This window comes from Nicotiana tomentosiformis, chromosome 8 (genome assembly GCF_000390325.3).
Source record: "Nicotiana tomentosiformis chromosome 8, ASM39032v3, whole genome shotgun sequence".
Lineage (NCBI taxonomy): Eukaryota > Viridiplantae > Streptophyta > Magnoliopsida > Solanales > Solanaceae > Nicotiana > Nicotiana tomentosiformis.
In genome coordinates, this window is record NC_090819.1 from 89,485,404 (window position 1) to 89,507,472 (window position 22,069).

The 22,069-nt window shown below is 36.2% G+C and overlaps 3 protein-coding genes across 3 annotated transcripts; 1 reads left to right on the top strand and 2 right to left on the bottom strand.

Annotated features, from left to right (window-relative positions):
• Nucleotides 1–347: 347 nt before the first annotated feature.
• LOC104117081 (uncharacterized) lies at nucleotides 348–1,445 on the bottom strand. The gene has a single exon (XM_018777935.2). It carries the CDS (start codon nucleotides 1,443–1,445, stop codon nucleotides 348–350), a length of 1,098 nt encoding a protein of 365 aa, XP_018633451.2.
• A 9,193-nt stretch (nucleotides 1,446–10,638) lies between these two features.
• LOC104117079 (protein unc-13 homolog) lies at nucleotides 10,639–17,334 on the top strand. Its single transcript, XM_009628061.4, has 5 exons — nucleotides 10,639–11,245; nucleotides 12,820–13,689; nucleotides 14,629–15,084; nucleotides 15,701–15,890; nucleotides 15,975–17,334. The coding sequence occupies exons 1-5, from the start codon at nucleotides 10,697–10,699 to the stop codon at nucleotides 16,895–16,897; spliced, it is 2,988 nt and encodes a 995-aa protein (XP_009626356.1). The 5' UTR covers nucleotides 10,639–10,696; the 3' UTR covers nucleotides 16,898–17,334.
• A 291-nt stretch (nucleotides 17,335–17,625) lies between these two features.
• LOC104117078 (uncharacterized) lies at nucleotides 17,626–20,041 on the bottom strand. Its single transcript, XM_009628060.4, has 2 exons — nucleotides 19,232–20,041; nucleotides 17,626–18,602 (listed from the first exon to the last, which is right to left on the bottom strand). The coding sequence occupies exons 1-2, from the start codon at nucleotides 19,974–19,976 to the stop codon at nucleotides 17,824–17,826; spliced, it is 1,524 nt and encodes a 507-aa protein (XP_009626355.1). The 5' UTR covers nucleotides 19,977–20,041; the 3' UTR covers nucleotides 17,626–17,823.
• Nucleotides 20,042–22,069: the final 2,028 nt, after the last annotated feature.

Consider the following 22,069-nt stretch of genomic DNA (forward strand, 5'->3'; position numbering starts at 1 on the left):
ATTCGAAGTGGTCTTACTTTCACCAAAGGCCTTCATTTTTGCTTACTTCCTCTTAAGGAAGAGATTCTTGAATTACCATATCTCCAAAATCTGCTATATGCGTTCTCCAAATTGAAATGTATATGCATAATATTAAGCAGCACATGCCAATAGCACGGTATCCAAGTTCATTAAAAAGTACCCTGCACATTTGTTTTGCTACAAGGAACATTTCAGCTATAAATAATGGGAACTGGGCAGAAATTGCACCTGAAGTAAACAACTGCTTAAGGTATCAGGAAATGAGGGGACCCTGAAAACAGATCAATGCATATCAACTGAGATATTCAACCCTCCCATTTCATCTGTTATTTCCAATCTATCCAACAGTGTTCTCTCATTATATTATCCTGCACTTCCAAAGGAACCCACATCCTCAACCTTCTATCAACCACAATGTGTTCTAATGTCTGGCATCCTAGTACCAACTCTTCCAAATCATATCCACTAAGCTTCTCACAACTAGTCAAAACAAGCTCTTTCAATGACCTATGCTTTGTCAAAGCACGAATGCCTTCACCAGTGACAAATTCACAGCCAGTTAAATTAAGAGCATTAAGATTCTTGCAACCTTCAGCTAGAGCAACAACAGTAGCATCAGATACATTAACAAGCCACGACAAGTTCAACCTCTTAAGAATCTCACTCGAAGCAATTGCCTCACCAGCAATATCAGTCACATTCGGTCCACATTCTGCCAAATCCAATTCCTCTAAGCAACGCATTTGCATCAAACTCAATACCCCACGATCCGAAATCCTATCACATTCAGCAAGAATTAGTTTCTTCAAACTAATCCTAAGAGGCCCTTCTGCCAATGATTTCAAGCCCTCATCTGATACTAACCAACAACCCTGTAAATTCAAGCTCTTCAAAGAGCAGCTACCACTTCCAATAACTCTAAGTGAGTCATCACTAACCTTATCACAAAAACCTAATTCTAAAGCTATTAACTTTGGCAAAAAGCTAACAAGAGAAACAACCCCAGCATCTCCAACTCCACTTCTCTTCCTCAAATTAACTGTATTCAAACAAGAACAAATCTTTGCAATAAAACACAAACCATTTTCATCAAAATCGTCCAAGATTAAATTTTCATCCATTTCATCACAAAATCTGTTCTTTTTCTTGAAACAGAGGTTAAGAACTTGGATTCTGGGGCAATTTTCAGCCAAGATTTCAAGATGGGTATTTGTGATATGTTCAGATGATTCAAATTTGAGCAAATTAGGGAATCTTGGAAGGAAATTAAGTACAAGATTGGGTTCAAAAACACGTACGGATGATCGAGTTAAGCCTTCAACTCTGAACCATTGCTTACAAACTTGAGAAATGGACTTTCTATAGGCAGGATCATGAATCCTATTGATTATCAGAGCTAATAAATCATCGCCCACTTTTTCCATTGTCAATTGCAACACAGTACTTGTGGGGGCTATGTTTGTACTTGTATCTTCATTGTTCGATATTTGTACCTGCTCTTTTAGATGAATAAAATTTCCCCCTTTTAATTAGATCATCACATTGTGCTTTGCACCCTCATAATTTTTTAAGTTGCATTTACCTCCCTCGTCAACTTCGTGGCAACTTGCCAAAAGAACATGAAATCTACTAATTCGGAAGAGGGCCAAAAATGTCTTTCAACTATGAGAAATAAAGTAATTTATCCTTATTTGTCTCAAATATATACTTTTACGTTACACCATGATAGGAAATAGAACAAATTTGCACTCTGTTTGAATTTGCAACCGAATATGCCCTTGTTAAGAACGGACTAGCTCATATTTGCTCATCAATACTGGCCGAATTCATTTTTTTCGATTAACTTCTTTATTTTAAGGTCAAAATTTTTATTTAACTTCTATTTTTAAAACAACAAGATAAAAAATAAGAAGAAGGAAAACAAACATATAGAATTTTTTTTCCACAAATACATATCAAATTCAAAAGCAGAGATTCACAAAATATTTTATTTTGCTTAAAAGATAACTATTAAGTTTTCTCTCTCCTAGTTTCTGTCTTTGTGAAGATCAATACTCTTTTGTCTATGCAATTGCAGTTATATGTGGATTCTTGAAGATTATTTATTTTCTTATGAAAAAATAATTAGTTTTCTAGAATTGATGTTCTATTTAATTGTTGTTAAATTTTAGGAGAGTAATTAGTTTTCAGTTGTTTTAACCATCTTGGGTATATGTAATTTTTTTGGTTAATTTTTTTTAATAAGCTTTGGGGGTTAAGATTATTGTCCTGCAAGGTAACACTCTATCTTAATTATAAAATAAATTTTAAATGGGCAAAAATAAAAAAATTAGAAGTCCGTTAATTTTGAGGACAAATATGAGCCAGTCCACTCATGATAAGGGCATATTTGGGATCAAGGTCAAGCGAATGACAAATTCTTCTATTTTCTATAATTGAGGGGCAATTTTGAACCAATCCACTAATGATAAAGGCGTGTTTGGGAAAAGTTTTATCCACCCAACTCTTATTCCCAACATTGCTAGTATAACAGTTTATCATACAAAAAAATATGACAGAATATATTTTGTTACCTCTCCCTCTACTTATTATAGAACAGAGGAAATCATCATAGATATTCAAGAGGGTAGTAAGTGAACTTTTCATTATTTTTCTATTCTCTCTCTTTTCTTTCTTGCATCAAGCATTAAGCTAGAGTTAGAAATAAATTTTTGTAGTTGACACTGATATCCTAGAGTATTTTAACATTGTGGCTTTTCAGTCTATTTATTAGTACATACTAAGTTTGTTAGAAGGTGGTTAGTAGGTTAGCTAATTATAGTTATTTTGTTAATCATAGTCACAATGTATAAATAGCGGGATATAGTGTATTGTTTCATTGAATAACAAACAACAACAACAACAACCCAGTAAAATCCCACTAATGGGGTCTGGGGAGGATAGTGTGTACGCAGACCTTACCCCTACCCCGAAGGAGTAGAGAGGCTGTTTCCGAAAGACCCTCGGCTCAAAAAAATAAAAAGACAAAATGACAAAATGACAAAAAAGAAACAATATTAGTATCACAACAACAATCATAAAATAAATAGGAACACCATGAAATCCAGAAGAAAGATGCAAAGCAAAGGGAGACAATATTAGTAAATATTAGTATCACCACAACAATCATAAGAAAAATAGGAACACCATGAAATCTAGAAGAAAGATGCAAAGCAAAAGCAATAGCTAGTAAATAGGACATGCACTGAAAAGCGAAATAGTAAGCCACAACATTGCCAATAGCTATCTTAGACAAAAACCATATATGGCTAGTCCCACAATGGTACGAAGTAAGGCACGACTCAACTACCTCCTAACCTACAACCCTAATACTCGACCTCCACATCTTCCTATCAAATGTCATGTCCTCGAAAATCTGGAGCCTCGCCATATCCTGCCTGATCACCTCTCCCCAATACTTTTTAGGTCGCCCTCTACCTCTTCTCGTGCCATCCACAACCAGTTGCTCATACCTCCGTACTGGAGCATCTGGGCTTCTCTTCTGAACATGTCCGAACCATCTAAGCCTCGCTTCCCGCATCTTGTCATCAATGGGAGCCACATGCACCTTCTCCCTGATATCATCATTCATAATCTTATCTATCCTAGTGTGCCCGCACATCCACCACAACATCCTCATTTCTGCCACTTTCATCTTTTGGATATGTGAGTTCTTGACGGGCCAACACTCGGCCCCATACATCATGGCCGGTCTAACCACCGCTTTATAAAACTTACCTTTGAGTATCGGTGGCACTCTCTTGTCACACAAGACTCCAGATGCTAACCTCCACTTCATCCATCCTACCCCAATACGGTGTGTGACATCCTCGTCGATCTCCCCTCCCCCCTGGATAACCGAACCAAGGTACTTAAAGCTGTCTCTACTCGGGATGACCTGCGAATCAAGCCTCACATCCACGCCCTCTTCCCCTGGCTCAGCGCTGAACTTACACTCCAGGTATTCCGTCTTCGTCCTGCTCAGCTTGAAACCCTTAGACTCAAGAGCCTGTCTCCAAACCTCCAATCTCTCGTTAACACCGGCTCGCGACTCATCAATCAGAACTATGTCATCGGCGAATAGCATGCACCATGGCACATCCCCTTGAATATGGTGTGTTAACGCGTCCATCACCAGGGAGAATAAGAACGGACTGAGCGCAGAACCTTGGTGTAACCCCATTACAACCGGAAAATGCTCAGAGTCGCCTCCTACTGTCCTAACCTGAGTCTTAGCCCCATCATACATGTCCTTAATCGCTATAATGTAGGAAACCGACACACCTTTTGCCTCCAGGCATCTCCAGAGAATTTCTCTAGGAACCTTGTCATACGCTTTCTCTAGGTCAATAAACACCATGTGCAAATCCTTCTTCCTCTCTCTGTATAGTTCCACCAACCTTCTAACAAGGTGTATAGCTTCTGTAGTCGAACGACCCGGTATGAACTCGAACTGGTTGTCGGATACAGACACTGTCATCCTCACCCTCGCTTCAACCACTCTCTCCCACACTTTCATGGTATGACTCAGTAATTTGATACCCCTATAATTGTTACAACTCTGGATATCACCTTTGTTCTTATACAATGGAACCACCGTAGTCCACCTCCACTCATCCGGTATCCTCTTCCCCTTAGAAATGATATTAAACAACCTAGTCAGCCACTCTAAACCTACTCTCCCCACACACTTCCAAAATTCCACCGGAATCTCGTCTGGCCCGGTCGCTCTGCCCCTATTTTTCATATATTTTCTCTCCTTCTCTCAATCGTGTGTTCCCATCTACGGTTTCTCCATCTCCATCTCCGTCAATTCAGCACCTTGTTTTTCATTTTTGTAGAGTAGTTCAGAATCTTCCTTATGAATTACTATAAATCTAATACATTACAGTTAAAATTCTATTCTCATTAAATAAAAAGAAACTCTATAGAATGATATTCACATGCACATTGAGGCGGTCGAGTGCATAAGTTTTATGAGACTAGATTTTAATCAGAATATGGTTGATTATCAAATGAAAAGGACAAAAACACAATTTAATGTTCAAGTTCAACATCATCAATATGATAATCCCTCTGGAGAAGATATGGATTTCTTCGCAATTGCTATTCGTTTATGAGAAGAACAAAAATGATCACAATTAGCATAAGATGTAAATAACACATATGGCTAGAGCGTAAAATGAGTATTTGGGATGATTTATTCATATGTTATGTCTGACCTCCATATGTAGAGGTGTCTAATCATGGCAAGTGAAGATATTTACTAGGGGACTAGATATGCATAAAATCAACATGGAGAGAAGTTGTCTAAGAACGTTGAATCATATGAAATTCATATAGGTCTAGCGAAAATTAGTATGAGACAATGGAATAAAAAATATTTATTATATAAATGATATCAATAATTTTGAATTAATAAAATTTTAGTCATGTTAGTACGTTTATTTTAAACCAATATTTGTTAGGACAAAAAAAAATGGAGGGGGAAAAATTTATAATGATATTTATACTCTCCATTCATCTAAATTGCAAATTCGCGTTACTAAGGTACAGAATATCATCATCACTGCAATGACTCGGAAGCTATTTCAATATATGCTAGTTGTCACTAGATTTATATTCATATATTTATTTTATTTTTGCTTTTTGACGTCTACTGTCGATTCCTTAAGAAGAAAAAGAAAAACATAGATTTTGAGCTACTTTGATTAATGTAACATTAAGTTTCATATAGAACAAACTTTCTAAAATCTTTAGCACCAGAAATAATCAATTACATTTTACCTTTAAAAAAATTATGATTTAAGAGGGAGTAGTAGATGTTATTCCCGTCAATATTCCTGTATTTGTAAATATTAATTCTGCAAAATATAAGTTAACGTAATGAAACAATAATAATAAATTCGAGCCCACTGAATTCACAGTGTTTCCTTAAGGAATTTAATCCCCTCCTAGTACCCAAGGTAATGGATTATTTCCTCCCAGGATAGAACGAATAACACACTGGTGTAGCGGTACTTCAAACCCCAGTGTTTCGGCGAACACAAAGTTCGGTAGCAAATCACACTTACAGTTGCTTTGTTTGAAGTTAAAAAACAATGCAGAACGAAGGAGTATATACTCAGAAAAACGTATGGAAGTTCTGAGAGGAAGGAATGCAATATATAGCCAATTTGTTGAGCGAATTGTATGTTGAGTTGAGTATCTTTCTTCAACATTTGCTGCTCATATATATAGCAGCCAAGAAGGAGTGCAAGACCAAACGTCCACCCTTCAAGCCGAAGCCGAAGCCGAAGCCGAAGCCGTAGCCGTAGCCGAAGCCGAGCCGAGCGAGCGACGACGACGACGGCGCGAGGCTTGCTTTCTTCTTAACTCTTTAAGAGCTACAAGAAGAGCAATTATATATATACCCACCAAAAATGTCTTCCACTTCCAATATGGGACAATGTCTCATTGTTAAGAGGGGGAAACTTAAAATTTTACTCAAAATTTCATTTTCCCTCCATTTCCCATTCACCCTCATTTTAAGAATATTACATCTTAAAATAAAACCTCGACAGTAGAAATTAGATGCGAGTATCTATATCATTACTACTGTATGAAGGGATTAAATATTAGTACTTATTTTATTATTTTATATGGCATTATTACTAACTACTACTACTATTTAGAGAATCAAATCTCTCTCCTTTTTACCACAACTTTGTATATTTGAATACATTTTACTATAAAAGTACTTTTTATCTGGTATTTATTTATGTAACTTATATTTTTGAAAATGTTAAAAACCAATATTCTTGCCAGGAAGTAACAAATAATTTTGTTTTATCAGCTAAAGTTAATTAATTCCACGTAGTCTATCCTACTTTAAAAAAATTAGACAAGTGAGGATGTGAAATAAAAAAATGAGAACTTAGTTTTATAAAATACCGAAAATTAAATGAATTTAACGTTAGATTGCATCACAATTGAAATGAGAGAACCCAAAAAACATAAGTGACTCCTTTTTTTTTTTTAGTAAGTCCCTTTCTATATTTTGTAACAATTCAACTTTAGATTTTTCTTTTTACCATTAATGAGATGATTTCTAGCCCACAAATTTCTATGATTTATTTAAGATTACAAGTTTCAAAAGCCTTCCTATATTTCATAAACTCCATATCCAGTCAAACACTTTCATATAAATTGGGACGAAGAAAGTATAATTTATGTAAGAAAAATAAATAATAAATTAGATCATTATATATAATTACATGACTAACTAATGAATAGAGAAATATAATTTAAATAAAAAAATAAAATAAGAATAACAGAAAACTATTTTAGTTATATTAATTAGAGGGAGATATCGAGTTATTAAAAATTAATATGATAATAAAAAAATAAATTTATAAATAATAAAAGATAATTATATAAATAATATACTAGAGAAATATTAATTTTGGGCCCTTAAATTTTTGGGTTGCATAGGGTCGGGCCGCCCTTGGTTGCTGCTGTAAGCATGTGTACTTTGTCTTGTTGGGATTTCTCTGTCACTTAGGGAGGGCAGCTGTCCTAATCATTGGACCAACTGTCACTTTCAACTTAGTAATTATCATGCTAAGTATTATTATTACTCCATAAAATAAATTGTTAATGATAAGATAATGGGCCATCCAAAATACTTTTTCTCCTTTTCTATTTTTCTTTGGGATCTTATTTGCAAAGGTTGTGAAAATTTTAGTCGAAACAAATTGATTGTAGAAAACTAAAACCATACGAAATGCTTTCTTGTACATACTAAACTGAAACAGCTTGACCAAGTGCCAATAATATAATAATGACTAGAAAATTAATTACACAAGTCACTTTCAGTCTTGATGTATATGGTACTGACCTTTATCTATTTAAACAAGTTTCTAAATTTGACTTAAGAATTCCTTAATACGATTATACGACTATACGAGCCAATCTTCAATTACCTGCTCCCAAGAATAAAAACTAGTCGCGTCCTAATCAAATTATAAAATTAGGGGTAGAGCCAATCATTTCTATAAAATTGCAAGTAATTACACACGCTAAATTTTAATTTTAAGAAGTTTTTCAAAGGTAAAACCAACCAGCACGCTAAATGCGTAATGTGTTCTGAAGTCTTCTATCATAACGAAAAGAAATCAAAATTAAGAAATAACACAAACAATTTTATATCATGAATTAATGCGCTTTAAACTTTGTCTTTCTTAGAATATTCTCATTGTAGTTGTATCTAGTATGTGAATATATATTTTATGAGTAGTGAAAAGGCCGATAGCAACGATTATAAAGCCAATAAAATTTCCTTTGTTGTTTTACTTGCCATTTTTATTTTTTGCACGTTGTAGACAATAAATTGCGTCGAGAAAATAAAATCAAGACCGAAAAATATTGCAATAATCGTAATATTTGATTTCAAATGATATGAGTGTACAATCTCTATGAATTCCCTGATTCTTCTTTCCAATAGTAAATAAATCCAAGGGCCTTTGAGCTTGATCTTGAATCTATATTTATTTCCACGAACGATGATCTTGAATTCAACTAGCACGGACTTTGATTTGAACTCGTACTCCTTGAATCTTGACTTGTTCTTCGTTCTTGAGCTTGAACTTGATTGCTTGAAGCTTGAAACTTGTAGAGAAATTTGCGGCGTTTGATCCACGAGTTCTCTCTTGCTTCTTGTTATAACTTCTGGTATATTTTCTGGGTTATGAAAACCCCTATTTATAGTTGTGGGATGGAAGTGTTATGATAAGAACAAACTCTTTCCGACCAATCAGATTGAAGAGTGACAAAGCCGCATTTGATTGGCCAAAACATGTCACTTGCACATGTGGCGCGGTTTCATTGGCCTTCTAATGTGACTTGGCATGCTTTGTTATTTTGACACGTGACATGATCATATTGACTCTTCCATTTGACTTGGCGCGCCATGTCATTTGACACATGGCATTGGGCCTCTAGGAAGATGACATCTTGAGCCTAATAAAGTGGGCTCATCACTTGTAGCCTAATTAAATGGGCTAGCCCAGTCAATATTTATTGAACTTAAATAATTAATTCAATTATATTAGCTCATAATATTTATTTGGATTAATATATTTAAAATGGTCCAAATAATTTTATTGAATTTATATTCAATAAAATTCGCATCTTAAGAAAATATTAATTAAAATAATAATTTGACTAAAAAAACTGCTTTGTAGATTAACCTTGGTGAACCTCTTTTCAATTCCTACTTTGCTAGTATGAATGTTTAGTTTAAAACATAACAAACTCATCCTTAAAAGTGAAGATTTAGTCAAATTTGCTACATTCTCATAAAGTCAATTCCAATTTAATTTTATTTTTAATTTCCAATACTTAGATTTAGTAATGAAGCATTTGTGAAACTATCTGCTATCTCATTAAGGGTTTATCATTTAACTAACTAACTAACCATATTATATATATATATAGTCATGTGCATCTATGCTTCTAAACAATAAAATATGGGACCTATAACACAATGAGAACATGCCCAGATTTTCTGCCACCGCCTTCACTCTATTTAATTATCTATGTCATTTCACACTCTTTAATTATTCTTCTTCTTTAAACGAAACAAAATTGGGCAAAGAAAAAAGTGGAAGTACACACATTCTTGTAAAATATGTATGTGTGTGGGCTAGTGGCTAGTATCCCAAATATCAAGAAGACTAGCATCAAACTCCAACTAATATCCTTCACATTCCAGCCAATTTCCCTACCCTTTTCTTCCCAACATACACCAAATAGTATGATTTATATGAATATGATAGGTGAAATGTTTACAGTTAGGAGATCATGGTCTAGTCTCTTTCATTTTCTATGTAGAAAAAATTGGACAGTCAAGTTTAGTCATACAATTTGTATGAGGTTCATCACATCACCCAAAGATTTATTTTCTTTTTTTAAAATTTTAATTTTGTTATATTTTGAGAAACATTTCAAACACACCAAGTTTAAACTCCTACTTTATTTAGTAAAAGATAATTTCACTCGATTTTTTAATTTATTACTAATTTTGCGTAGAGTGATGCAGCTTTTAAACTGTTAGTGTTATCCGTATAATTATAATAAAAAATAAAATTTAGTAATTAATACTATTCAAGTACTTGAATTGTATACTAGTTCTTGAAATAAGAATAAAAGTCATTCAAATGCTAATAGAAATTTATGTAATTTGACAATTAAGACAATATCTATCTAATGAAATCTTCTTAGATTTTTTTTTCCTACACTCATTTATTGACTGTTTAATCTTCAATGTAAATAAATCAACAGTATTGAACCATAATGTTTTTACAAATAAACTAAAGTCATTTATAATATTATTTGCAGAAGTAGTTAATGTAAGTTTCGGCATACTCTATCATTAAATTCCAATATTATTATTTTTCTGTTAAATATAAATTAAGTCATTAATTTCCTAAAGAAAAAGTCAAAAATTGAAAAGGAAAAAGAAAGAAAAAAGGGAAAGAGGACTACTCCTATATTCTCTTCTCTCTTTACTCGTCTTTCCAAAATCTTAGTAGTACTGAAACTACAGAACCCCCCCCCCCCCCCCCCCCTCCCTACTTTCTCTCTCTACAAGACAATGGCGTCTCTCTTCAGAGACCGTACTTTAGGCTATTCCCGTAGGGAATCCACCGGCGCCGCCGCTACCGCTGCCGTATCCACCACCAGCAGCTGCCGGTACTCAACTTCCAGCAGCTCCGCCGCCTTATCTCCACTCCCATCACCATTCTCTGACCTAACTCCGTCACTCTCCGCCTCCGACCTCCGTGAAACAGCCTACGAGATCTTCGTAGCTGCTTGCCGTACTTCCACCGGAAAAGCCTTAACCTACATTCCCACCGACCGATCTCCGTCACCGTCACCATCGTCGTCGAATTCCAATTCGTCTTCATCTTCACCTTCTATGCAGAGATCTCTTACTTCTACTGCTGCTTCTAAGATGAAGAAAGCTTTGGGCCTTCGATCTAGCTCTAGCTCGGGCATTAAGCGGGCGGAGGGGAGTCCGGGCTCCGGTGGGAAGCCCAAGAAGCCCGTAACTGTAGGGGAGCTTATGAGGGTTCAAATGAAGGTCTCTGAGAGTGTTGATTCCAGAATTCGTAGAGCCCTTTTGAGAATTGCTGCTGGCCAGGTACCTCACTTAGCAATAGAATGTGTGTGTGTGTGTACGTGTGTGTAATCATATGCTCTATTTATGCATATTAATGTAAATTCTTGATAAAGTTTTTTTTGGTGGGTTGCATTTTACAAGTATGATATCTGTGTGAATTATCACTAGTTTGTGTTTTTGGGGGGTATATAAATGGTAATTTCTTCTAAAGTTTGCTCTTTTTTAGGTGGGTTGGATTTTACAAGTTTGATCTGTTAGAGATTAGCACTAGTTTCTGCTTTTTATATAATTTTTGGGTATATTAGTGTTAATTCTTGATAAAGTCTTCATCTTTTGGTGGGCGTTGCATTTTACAAGTTTGATATCCGAGTGAATTGTCACTAGTTTGTGCAGTCTTGTACTGTTATTTTGCTGTGGATAAATGGTAGTTCTTGGTAAAGTTTGCATTTTTAGGTGGGTTGGATTTTACAAGTTTGATATGTTAGGGAATAAGCATTAATTTTTGCATTTTAAAAATATATTATTGGGTATATTAATGTTAATTCTTGATAAAGTTTGTATTTTTTTGATGGGTTGCAATTTACAAGTTGGATCTGTTAGGAAAAATTGCTCAATTTATGTTATTAACTGCTACTTTATTGCTGCCTTAAGAATAACAATTTTATTCAGGTTGAGGCGAATTCCAAGTGTCATTTCAGTCCTTGTGGTACCAATATACTGGGGTTAGAGCTTTTAAATGCTTAATGCAATGTTCAATTTGAACTTAGGAATTTTTTTGGGGATAATTTTTCCTTTCAGTTTTTGGAGGATTGGATTAAAATAAATTCAAGTAGTTCTTTCTGAGTCTCAAAATTTCCTTCTATATACGACTTCGGAGCGTCCTCTCCTCTTTGGACTTGTGTATGGGTATTATCCAGTATGGTTGACTAGTTGTGTTCTTTTTAAATTAGGTGAATGAAGCGTTTTATTAAACACAGTCCTTAATTATCCTTCCTTAAAGGTTGACTAGCTGTATTTTTTTGGGGGGTTTTGAGCCAGATCTTGACCATTTATTATGTTAGCAGTGTCCTCATTAACATTTATTATCTTGTTTCGCTGTTGTGATATTATCAGCCAATCTGGGCTTCCGTGATCGAATTTTGCAGGATGTATAGGGTTTCTGTCGTCTTCCGTTTCTGATGATGGACCTGCTTAATGCAGCTAAGGCATAGTTAGATGTAGTGGCTAACCTTGAACATTATTCCTTAATGGGCTTTTTCTGCTCTGTTTGTGTAATTTCATTGACCACCCATCATGTTTTTGTCTTTTGCTGAAGAAATATTGTTTTACCTCTTTTTCCTGTTAGCTCTTAAAATTTTGCGTTCTCGGTCAATTTTTTTCACGAGTGAAACGGAAATCTGTCTTTTACTGCTATTATACAATTAGTCAGGCTTAAAATTATTGACTTACTTTTACTTTGTTCTTTCCAACAAAAAGATTTTGGTGTAAAATATTCCGCACTTACCTCATGAGCGTTGAAGATTTATTACTGCTGAGTGAATGGTTAATTGTTGCAATTTGCTGTAGTAAGTCATGCTTCAATGTGCGTGATACAGGTTGGAAGAAGAATTGAGTCAACAGTTCTCCCACTGGAGCTCTTACAGCAGTTCAAAGCTGCAGATTTTACTGATCAGAGAGAGTACGATGCGTGGCAGAAAAGAAATCTAAAAATGCTCGAGGCTGGACTTCTTTTACATCCACACATGCCACTGGATAAGTCGAATACTGCTGCGCAGAGGCTGCGGCAAATTATTCAAGCTGCCTTAGACCGTCCAATAGAAACAGGGAGAAACAATGAGTCAATGCAAGTTCTCCGTACAGCTGTAATGGCTCTTGCTAATAGATCATCAGATGGATCTCTATTTGAGTCATGCCACTGGGCTGACGGTTTCCCTTTGAATCTCAGACTCTATGAGATACTTCTGGAGGCATGCTTTGATGTAAATGATGAAGCGTCCATCATAGAGGAAGTTGATGAACTTATGGATCTCATAAAGAAAACTTGGGGAATCCTCGGACTTAATCAAATGCTTCACAATATTTGCTTTTCGTGGGTTTTATTTAATCGTTATGTTGCAACTGGACAAGCGGAGAATGATCTGTTAGATGCTGCTGATAGTCAGCTAGCTGAAGTCGCAAAAGATGCAAAGACGACAAAAGATCCTGCATATGCTAAGATTCTGAATTCTACATTAACAGCAATGTTGGGCTGGGCTGAGAAAAGGCTCCTTGCTTACCATGACACTTTTGATGCCGGAAATATTGAATCAATGCCAACCATTGTATCTATAGGGGTATCTGCAGCAAAAATTCTTGTCGAAGATATTTCTAATGAGTATCGTCGGCGGCGTAAGGGTGAAGTTGATGTGGCTCGGAGTAGAATTGACACTTACATCAGGTCATCACTTCGCACTGCATTCGCTCAGGCAAGTTCCATCTTCTATAACTTTTAATGGCAACATAACAGTTATTAGGCTTGATTTCTTTTAGACAAAATTATCGTTGTTGACTTTTTTAATAAGCACCACCTTTTGACTAACTGCTTTCACGAAGTTACGTTAATAGTGTATGCTAAATCGACAAATTAGGATTATAAGGTGTGGATTCATAATTTTTTTTACCTTTTTTGTCTGGCATATTTTTAACATTTAAAATTATGGGAAAGCGTTTTTCAAACAGAAGTATAAGTGTTGTTATCCCTCAAAGCATGTCTATCAATGTGAATGTGGGTAAAATACTGCATCTATCTCCTTTATCAGAAAATACTGCATCAATCTTAGATTGCTCCAATTTTTGTTTGGGTTGTTTCCAATCTGATTCTACTTTCGCTCTGATTAATGTGATATACTTTCTACCGTGGTCATATTCCTTCCTACTGCCTTAGTTGACACTTAGTGTAGCTTTATCAGTTTGGACACTTACTATTCCTTGTCTGCTCTCTTTACATATCTGTGATATGTAGTGTTATATTTCCAGCCTTCCCGTGTCTCACTTTCATGAAACCTATACTTCAGTGGCTAAACCCTGCGAACATGTCTCAAACTTGTATGAAGTTTCCTTTCCTATAAGTTTCTCCAGAATTCTCATATTTCGGGCATAGGCTGGTATCCTTCTTCAATTTTCACCAGCCTATCTCAAACTTGTACGAAGTTTTAGTTCCCTGTAAGTTTTGCCACAATTCTCATATTTTTGGTATATTCGTAATGATTTCCTTCTGTGACCATATATTTATAGAAAGGGCAGTGAGTGCTTTGTGCAGTTCCTTGTTGCCTAGCTTAAAATAAAAGCCCAGCCTGACATGTTAATGTAATGAACCATCTGAATAGAGTGAAATTTAAAACTAGAATTTGGTTTCTTGATTGCAGTTAATGGAGAAGGCGGATTCAAGCAGGAGAGCATCAAGACACCAACCAAATCCTCTTCCTGTCCTTGCCATCCTCGCGAAGGATGTTGGTGAGCTGGCTTCTAAAGAGAACGAGATTTTTAGTCCCATCTTGAAGAGATGGCATCCTTTTGCTGCAGGTGTGGCTGTTGCCACCCTACATGTTTGCTATGGGAATGAGCTGAAACAATTTGTTTCGGGTATAACGGAATTGACACCAGATGCTGTACAAGTACTGAGAGCAGCAGATAAATTGGAGAAAGATCTTGTGCAGATTGCTGTTGAAGATTCAGTGGACAGTGATGATGGTGGGAAGGCCATTATCCGTGAGATGCCACCATTTGAAGCTGAAGGTGCCATAGGCAACATGGTGAAAGATTGGATCAAGACAAGAATAGACAGACTCAAGGAGTGGGTTGACAGGAATCTCCAACAAGAGGTATGGACTCATCAGTTGATATTTGCTTTCAACTTCCCACACACAAGATGGAAGCAACTATTTTATATCTGCTTTGGTTAGAAGGCAACTTTTGTCTCTATCATAGGCTCATAGCATTTCCCTTGCTCAAACCCCTCAGCAGCTGAATTTGATGATTTGTGGTAAGAACCAAGAGTATATACAAGTTGAAACCATGGAGCGACACCATATACTTAGAAAAAGACTCGAAAAATCACTTCCAGAACCCTCCTATTACATGATTTTGGGCTTTAAAGATGAGATAATTATTCTGAGCAGACTTTTCCTTGCTTGAGGAGGTTAAGTAAACCACATACAAGCCCCAAGAGACTTTTTAGACTTGATACCTTAGATTAAAGATAGCTGCAGACCTGTAGGAAACTGAGGTCTTCATCTCATGGGCCCTATACAAACTTGTTCTTCCCAACTCCGCACTGTTATAACATCTGCTCCTGATCAACAGAGAAGATCATTTATTTATTGGCTGACACTACAATCCTGCCTTTAGATTGTAGAATTTGCTGATTAAATTTTGTTTTTAACTATGCTTATCTTATATCTTTGGTTTACATTCTTATCTTGTTTCTGTGATAAAAAGGTCTGGAATCCTCAAGCTAATGAAGGAGGATTTGCCCCCTCTGCTGTTGAAGTCCTGAGGATTATTGATGAAACTTTAGACTCATTCTTCCAGCTGCCAATACCAATGCATCCAGCATTGCTCCCGGACTTGATGAGTGGCCTCGATAGATGTCTTCAGTATTACGTATCAAAGGCAAAGTCTGGATGTGGTAATTTTCTGGATCTTATTATGAATAGAAAGACCACAGTTTTTATAGCCTAACATGTCCATTAATGAGTGGTGTTATTTGTAGGATCAAGGAACACATATGTTCCAACCATGCCTGCACTAACCAGGTGTACCACTGCTACAAAGTTGTGGAAGAAGAAGGATAAGACACTTAATACAAAGAGGAACTCGCAGGTTGCTACGGTGAATGGTGATAACTCATTTGGGGTGCTGCAGTTGTGTGTACGTATAAATACTTTCCACAGAATTCGGACTGAGCTAGAAGTTCTTGAGAAGAGAATTATTACCCTTTTGAGGAATTCTGAATCTTCTCATGTAGAAGACTTTTCAAATGGGTTAGGTAAGAAGTTTGAAATCTCACCTGCTGCTTGTATCGAGGGGATCCAACAACTCTCTGAGGCAGTCGCGTATAGGATTATCTTTCATGATCTAAGTCCTGTTTTATGGGATGGTCTGTATATTGGGGAGCCATCTTCTTCGCGCATTGAGCCTTTCCTTCTAGAACTCGAGAAGAATCTGACAATCATATCAAACACTGTTAATGAAAGAGTCCGGACTCGGATGGTTGCAGACATAATGAGAGCATCCTTTGATGGTTTCCTTTTGGTTTTGCTTGCCGGAGGACCTTCTAGGGCTTTCACTCTGCAGGATTCACAAATTATAGAGGACGATTTCAAGTCTCTCAAAGATGTATTCTGGGCAAATGGGGACGGATTGCCCGTGGATGTGATAAACAAATACTCAACAACAGTTAGGGATGTACTTCCTCTTTTCCGAGCTGATGCAGAGAGCCTCATCGAGCGCTTCAGGCGATCAACTTTGGAAACTTATGGTTCATCCGCAAAGTCAAGGCTTCCCTTGCCCCCTACATCAGGGCAATGGAACCCAACTGAACCGAACACCCTTTTACGTGTCTTGTGCTACCGAAATGATGAAGCTGCTTCCAAGTTCCTTAAAAAGACTTACAACTTGCCTAAGAAACTGTGATTGATTGGAAGTTGTGATCAAGGAATGTAGCTTCTTGATTGGAGATCGATCTTGGCCGATGTTTTGGATCTGATATGAATCAGATTGACCAAGAAGAATCTCAAGCCAAGGGTTATAGATATCTTGGGAATATTTAAGGACTGGCAATTTTCTTGTATAGTAAAAAGTTTGGATCTTTGTTTACTTCATTTCAGCAAGTTGCTTTCAGAAGGGTAGAAATCTGAGGCGGCGGTAAGCATTTATTGGAGGGAACAGTTTGTGTAGATCTGTTCCTATTGTTTTGCTTGTTTATAGATTTTCAGGTCCCAACAACAGAGCAATTGATTTAAGATTCATTGTCTTCTACATATATTATTCGTTTATTCGTTTGATTTCCCTATGTAGACACAGATATTTGGATGGCTTTTGTTAATAGTATTTATATACTGGTATTTATTAATGTACGGAGTATTATGTTCCCCTAGTTTTTTTATTAAAGTCGAGCCACCAGGATTGACCCTGAGTTGGTTGTTTGGTTCGGTATAACCTAGGAGTGTAGTTATATGGTTATGAATAGATTGTAATAGTTATTCATGTGGTTGCTTTTGACTGGCTTAAAGATATATATATATATATATATATATATATATATATATATATATATATATATATATATATATATATATATATATATATATGTCAGTTTAATTATTTGTTTACCGCCATGCAGTGCCTTAATACAGGTGTAGTAAACAAGTAGTACTTATGCTTTTATTACTCATATAATTCAGTGCAGCTTTATTACAATAGATCATAATCTTATTCCTTAATTTCGTTAAAATAATGTAATAGTATTTGGTATCTTTAGTTATTGTGGTTTGACAACAACAATGAAGTTATCTAATTATGCGACATCATAAGGATAATGAAACTAACGACAATATTATTCATCTCTTGCACACAACTCCTTTTCCATCCATACCACTTGCACACTTCAAGTCAGCATACTGATCAAACTCTTCTGTGGCGCTATCATCAATTTGAGTGCCACTAAATCTTGAAACAGCACAATCAGTTGAGAAAAGATCTGAGGAGGAAAATTCTTTCTCCCCACCCAAAACAGGCATTTCAATTCCCATCTGCACTCTGCTCACATAATTACTTGCATAAGTCTGTCCCAAAACTCCATTTACCCTACCACTCAATGAGTAAAACTTGAAGCTCAAATCTAAATGAGCAAAGCAATTTTCCTCTGTGATACCATAATTATGAATTCTTGAATCTGTTTCAGTAATTGGTACCACTCTAGCTTTTATCTGGAAATTCCCTTCCACTTCAATCACAACAGAATTAGTATCGCGGATTCTTGAAATTGAAACTCCTCGAGCTGATATTGGTTCCCACTTGGCTCCTTCACGATCAGGAAGAAATATTTGTTGTCCATCAAAGGTTAAGTCTAGGCGATCAACTGCATCGTTCCAGGTTGATGTTTTCTTGGCACCAATAAAAAGTTGATGGTTGTTGAAAAGAATACCAAGAGATTGTACCCAAGTGAAATCTCTCTTCATGTTTTCATTTCTCCTACCGATGAAATGAGCGTTGATGTGAAGATTGGAATCGGTCACTAAGCAAAAATCATGATCTTTTTTGCCATGGAAGTAGAATGTAAGTCCATCTGCTCCTATGAACCTTGGATCTTGGCAAACAGCCCCTGGCTTATTGCAGTCTGCTCATGACAATGTTCAAAATTCAAGGTTAAAGTCATGTCCAGATGACTCATTTCTAATTAATATCCTCCGGAACTAGAAATTATTACCAACAATATATAAAACTTAATGGCCAATGAACAGATGTTATTACACAAATCTTAACTATTTCCAAGCATTTCTTAACATAACAGCTTCTTAGTTAAATTCATATTTCCGTTCTATTTCATCTATGCAAAGAAAAAGTTAGACCTAAATGACTTAGAATCGTTCAAATTAATTGCACCAGCTTCACGGTTAATATATATTAGATAGGAATTAACCTAAGAAAGTATTATTAATATGCATTACAGATATTGGATTTGGCAGTTGGAAAAAAGATGGTTATTAACATGATCACATATCATATACTAGTAGAGCTTATATGGGTGTTATAGCATGCATGACATTTATATGACTATAAGAGCATGTCACTAAGGACAAAACGAGAAGTTTGACGTTAAAGAATATTTCTAAATACATAAAGGTGTCAATCTTTTTGGAACGGATTACACATGAAAATATGTCATATAAAATGGAAAAAAGGAGTACTATTCAATAGACAAGAGAAATTACTAGTAGTAGTTCTTAATGGAGAAAAGGATCTTACTGCAAACAGGGCTACAAGTGACACAATCAACTTCACAAGTATCGGGACAATCACTAGGACATTGATACTCCTGGCGGTAGCATTGAGGGTACAACTTATTCTTGCAATAAACTCTCTTTCCACCTGCATCTTGATCTGGTGGTGGTGGTGAGTTAGGGGTAGGAGGAGGAGTCGGAGCCAATGGTGGAGCTAGTACTGGTGGAAGTGGTGGAGAGTTAGGGGTAGGAGGAGGCGACGGAGTCAATGGTGGAGGTGGTGGTGAGTTAGGAGTAGAAGGAGGCGACGGAGTCAATGGTGGAGCTAGTGGTGGAGATGGTGGTGAATTTGGGGTAGAAGGCGGCGACGGAATCAATGGAGGAGATAGTGGTGGAAGTGGTGTTGTAACAGGACAAACAGGTTGACATGAGACACAATCAGCTACACATGTACGTGCGCAGTTGACAGGGCAGGCAAAGCTTTTGTGATAACAACTAGGGAATTTCTTGTCTTGGCATTTCACTTTCTTAGGTGAACGAGGTTTTGGTGGTGGAAGTGGTGGTGGAACACAAACAGGTTGACATGAGTCACAGTCAGCTATACATGTACGTGGGCAAGTGATAGGGCAGAAAAGGTCTTTGTGATAACAACTGGGGAATTTCCTGTCTTGGCATTTCACTTTCATAGGTTTAGGAGGTCCTCCCTCGGCCAAAACCACCAGAAGGAGGAGGAGGACGGCGGCGAGAAGGCAGAAACTGGTTTGAGCCATTTCTGCAGATTGAACTAGGAAGATTAATGTAGGAAGTTATTCTCAAATTTATAGTGATATGATCTTGGCATGCATGTTTTTTTATAATGGTCTTGTATGTTAGGGTAAAACTTGAGAGTGAAATTACGTAATGTATAAGATATGGTTTTGGCCCCCTTGAGTCTAGCATGCATACATGGCCACTTGGCTGTTTTAACATGCCTTGTTCCTCAATGCATGGCTACATTTGGGTTCCAAAAGTCAACCTCAAAACATTTGGTCAAAACTCTAAACATTGGATTTTTGTTTTGCCTTAATTTTTTCAAATATAAATTTGGGGATAAGTTGTGTTTTCGGATTGAATTTGTAACTTAGAAGTGATATGTTGGAGGATGAAAACTTGCTTTTGATTTTGGTTTCACAAACTATTTTTGATTAGTTTGAGTTTCAGATACCATATATACTTTATCCTTTTGAATTACAACAACAAGACACTCTCCTCAGGAAAGTACATACACCATATTAATCGTATTATACTAAAAATAGGAAGCCCATACGGCTAAAAGTTGAATTACCTAAATGTCCATAAAAAATTGAACACCCATTTTGCCCTTCCTTTGAGTTTTACTCCTACAATATCCTTGTACTAAAAGGCAAATGTACCTTCCAACAAAAAATTAATTTGTACCACAATAAATGAGTGGATAAATAAGTAGACATAATTCGAGCTACTTTCAGTTAATCACTTCCATAATGACTACGTTTATTTTTCAGAATTCTAAGCATCACGCCAAAATCACTTTGGGAGAATGTATCTGGTACTCTATGGAACTGCTGGTATTTTTAATGTTCCCTAATCATCAATTCTGCCTTTATTTTATTCCCATCTAAATTCTCGAAATATTTCAATTGAGAATATATTTTAACTGGGAATATTACTGCCCCCAAGAGAGAAAAATAGCTCATTTTTCCTCTTTAGCTCTACTGGACTTTTGTTCACAAAAGGATGAGGGTAATCCATTTTCTTTATCATTTCATGATTTATTTTCTTGGTTTTAGAGATAATTCGATTGCCAAATTAATTAGTGATATTACTTACATATGTTTAGAAAAAAGAGTGATTGTGCTTTATTAGAATTGGAAGTCATCTAAACAGTATATATCATCTTGTTTGGAGGTTGAATGCGCGATCTTCAAGGTAATTGGACTCTCAAGGCATGTTTAGACTATTTTTTCTCGTTTTTTTGGCTGATGGGTTAAGTACATGCATGTGATAATATGATTTGTAAAACTTTTTACTCATTCTCGATACACGCGCAATGTGCATGCCTTTGAAGTGAATCCGTGTCACGATTCGAAATTCGCACTTTCGAGACCGTGATGACACATAACATTTCACTTGTTAGGCAAGCCAACGTTAGAATAATATTATCCATTTTAAAATAATTTTTAAATTTATTAATAATAATAGAAACAAATGCGGAAGTAAAGTCTGAAATGTAGTGAATAATCCATAAAAAATAACGGTGTCTAAATACCATCCCAGAATTGGTGTCACAAGTGCACGGGCTTCTAGAATAATACAAATAAAGGTCTGAATAAAATAAAGCTGCCTGAAAACAAACACACAGCTAAAGTAAAGTAGACATGGACTTCAGAACTGCGGACGTCGTGCAGTTATACCTCAAGTCTCCTCTGGTAGCTGAAATCCGAGCAAGTCTATGGTACGCCGCTGGGACCAACTCCGAAATCTGCACAATAAGTGCAGAGTGTAGTATCAGTACAACCGACCCCATATACTAGTAAGTGCCGAGCCTAACCTCGACGAAGTAGTGACGAGGCTAAGGCATGTCACTTACATTAACATGTGCGCAATAATAGTAATAACCACAATAATAGAATTAAATCAGGTAACTCATTTCTAATAGTTGAAGCCAACTCAACAGTCATAACTAATTATTATTTCAATCAATTTCCGTTGCAGTGTGCAACCCGCCCCCACAACATATTCATTTTCAATCCTCCCATATATTTATTTTAATCAAGTATATATAGACTTTTAAATAAGTCTGTTGCGGCAAGCAACCCAATCCCCCAATATGGACTTTTAAACA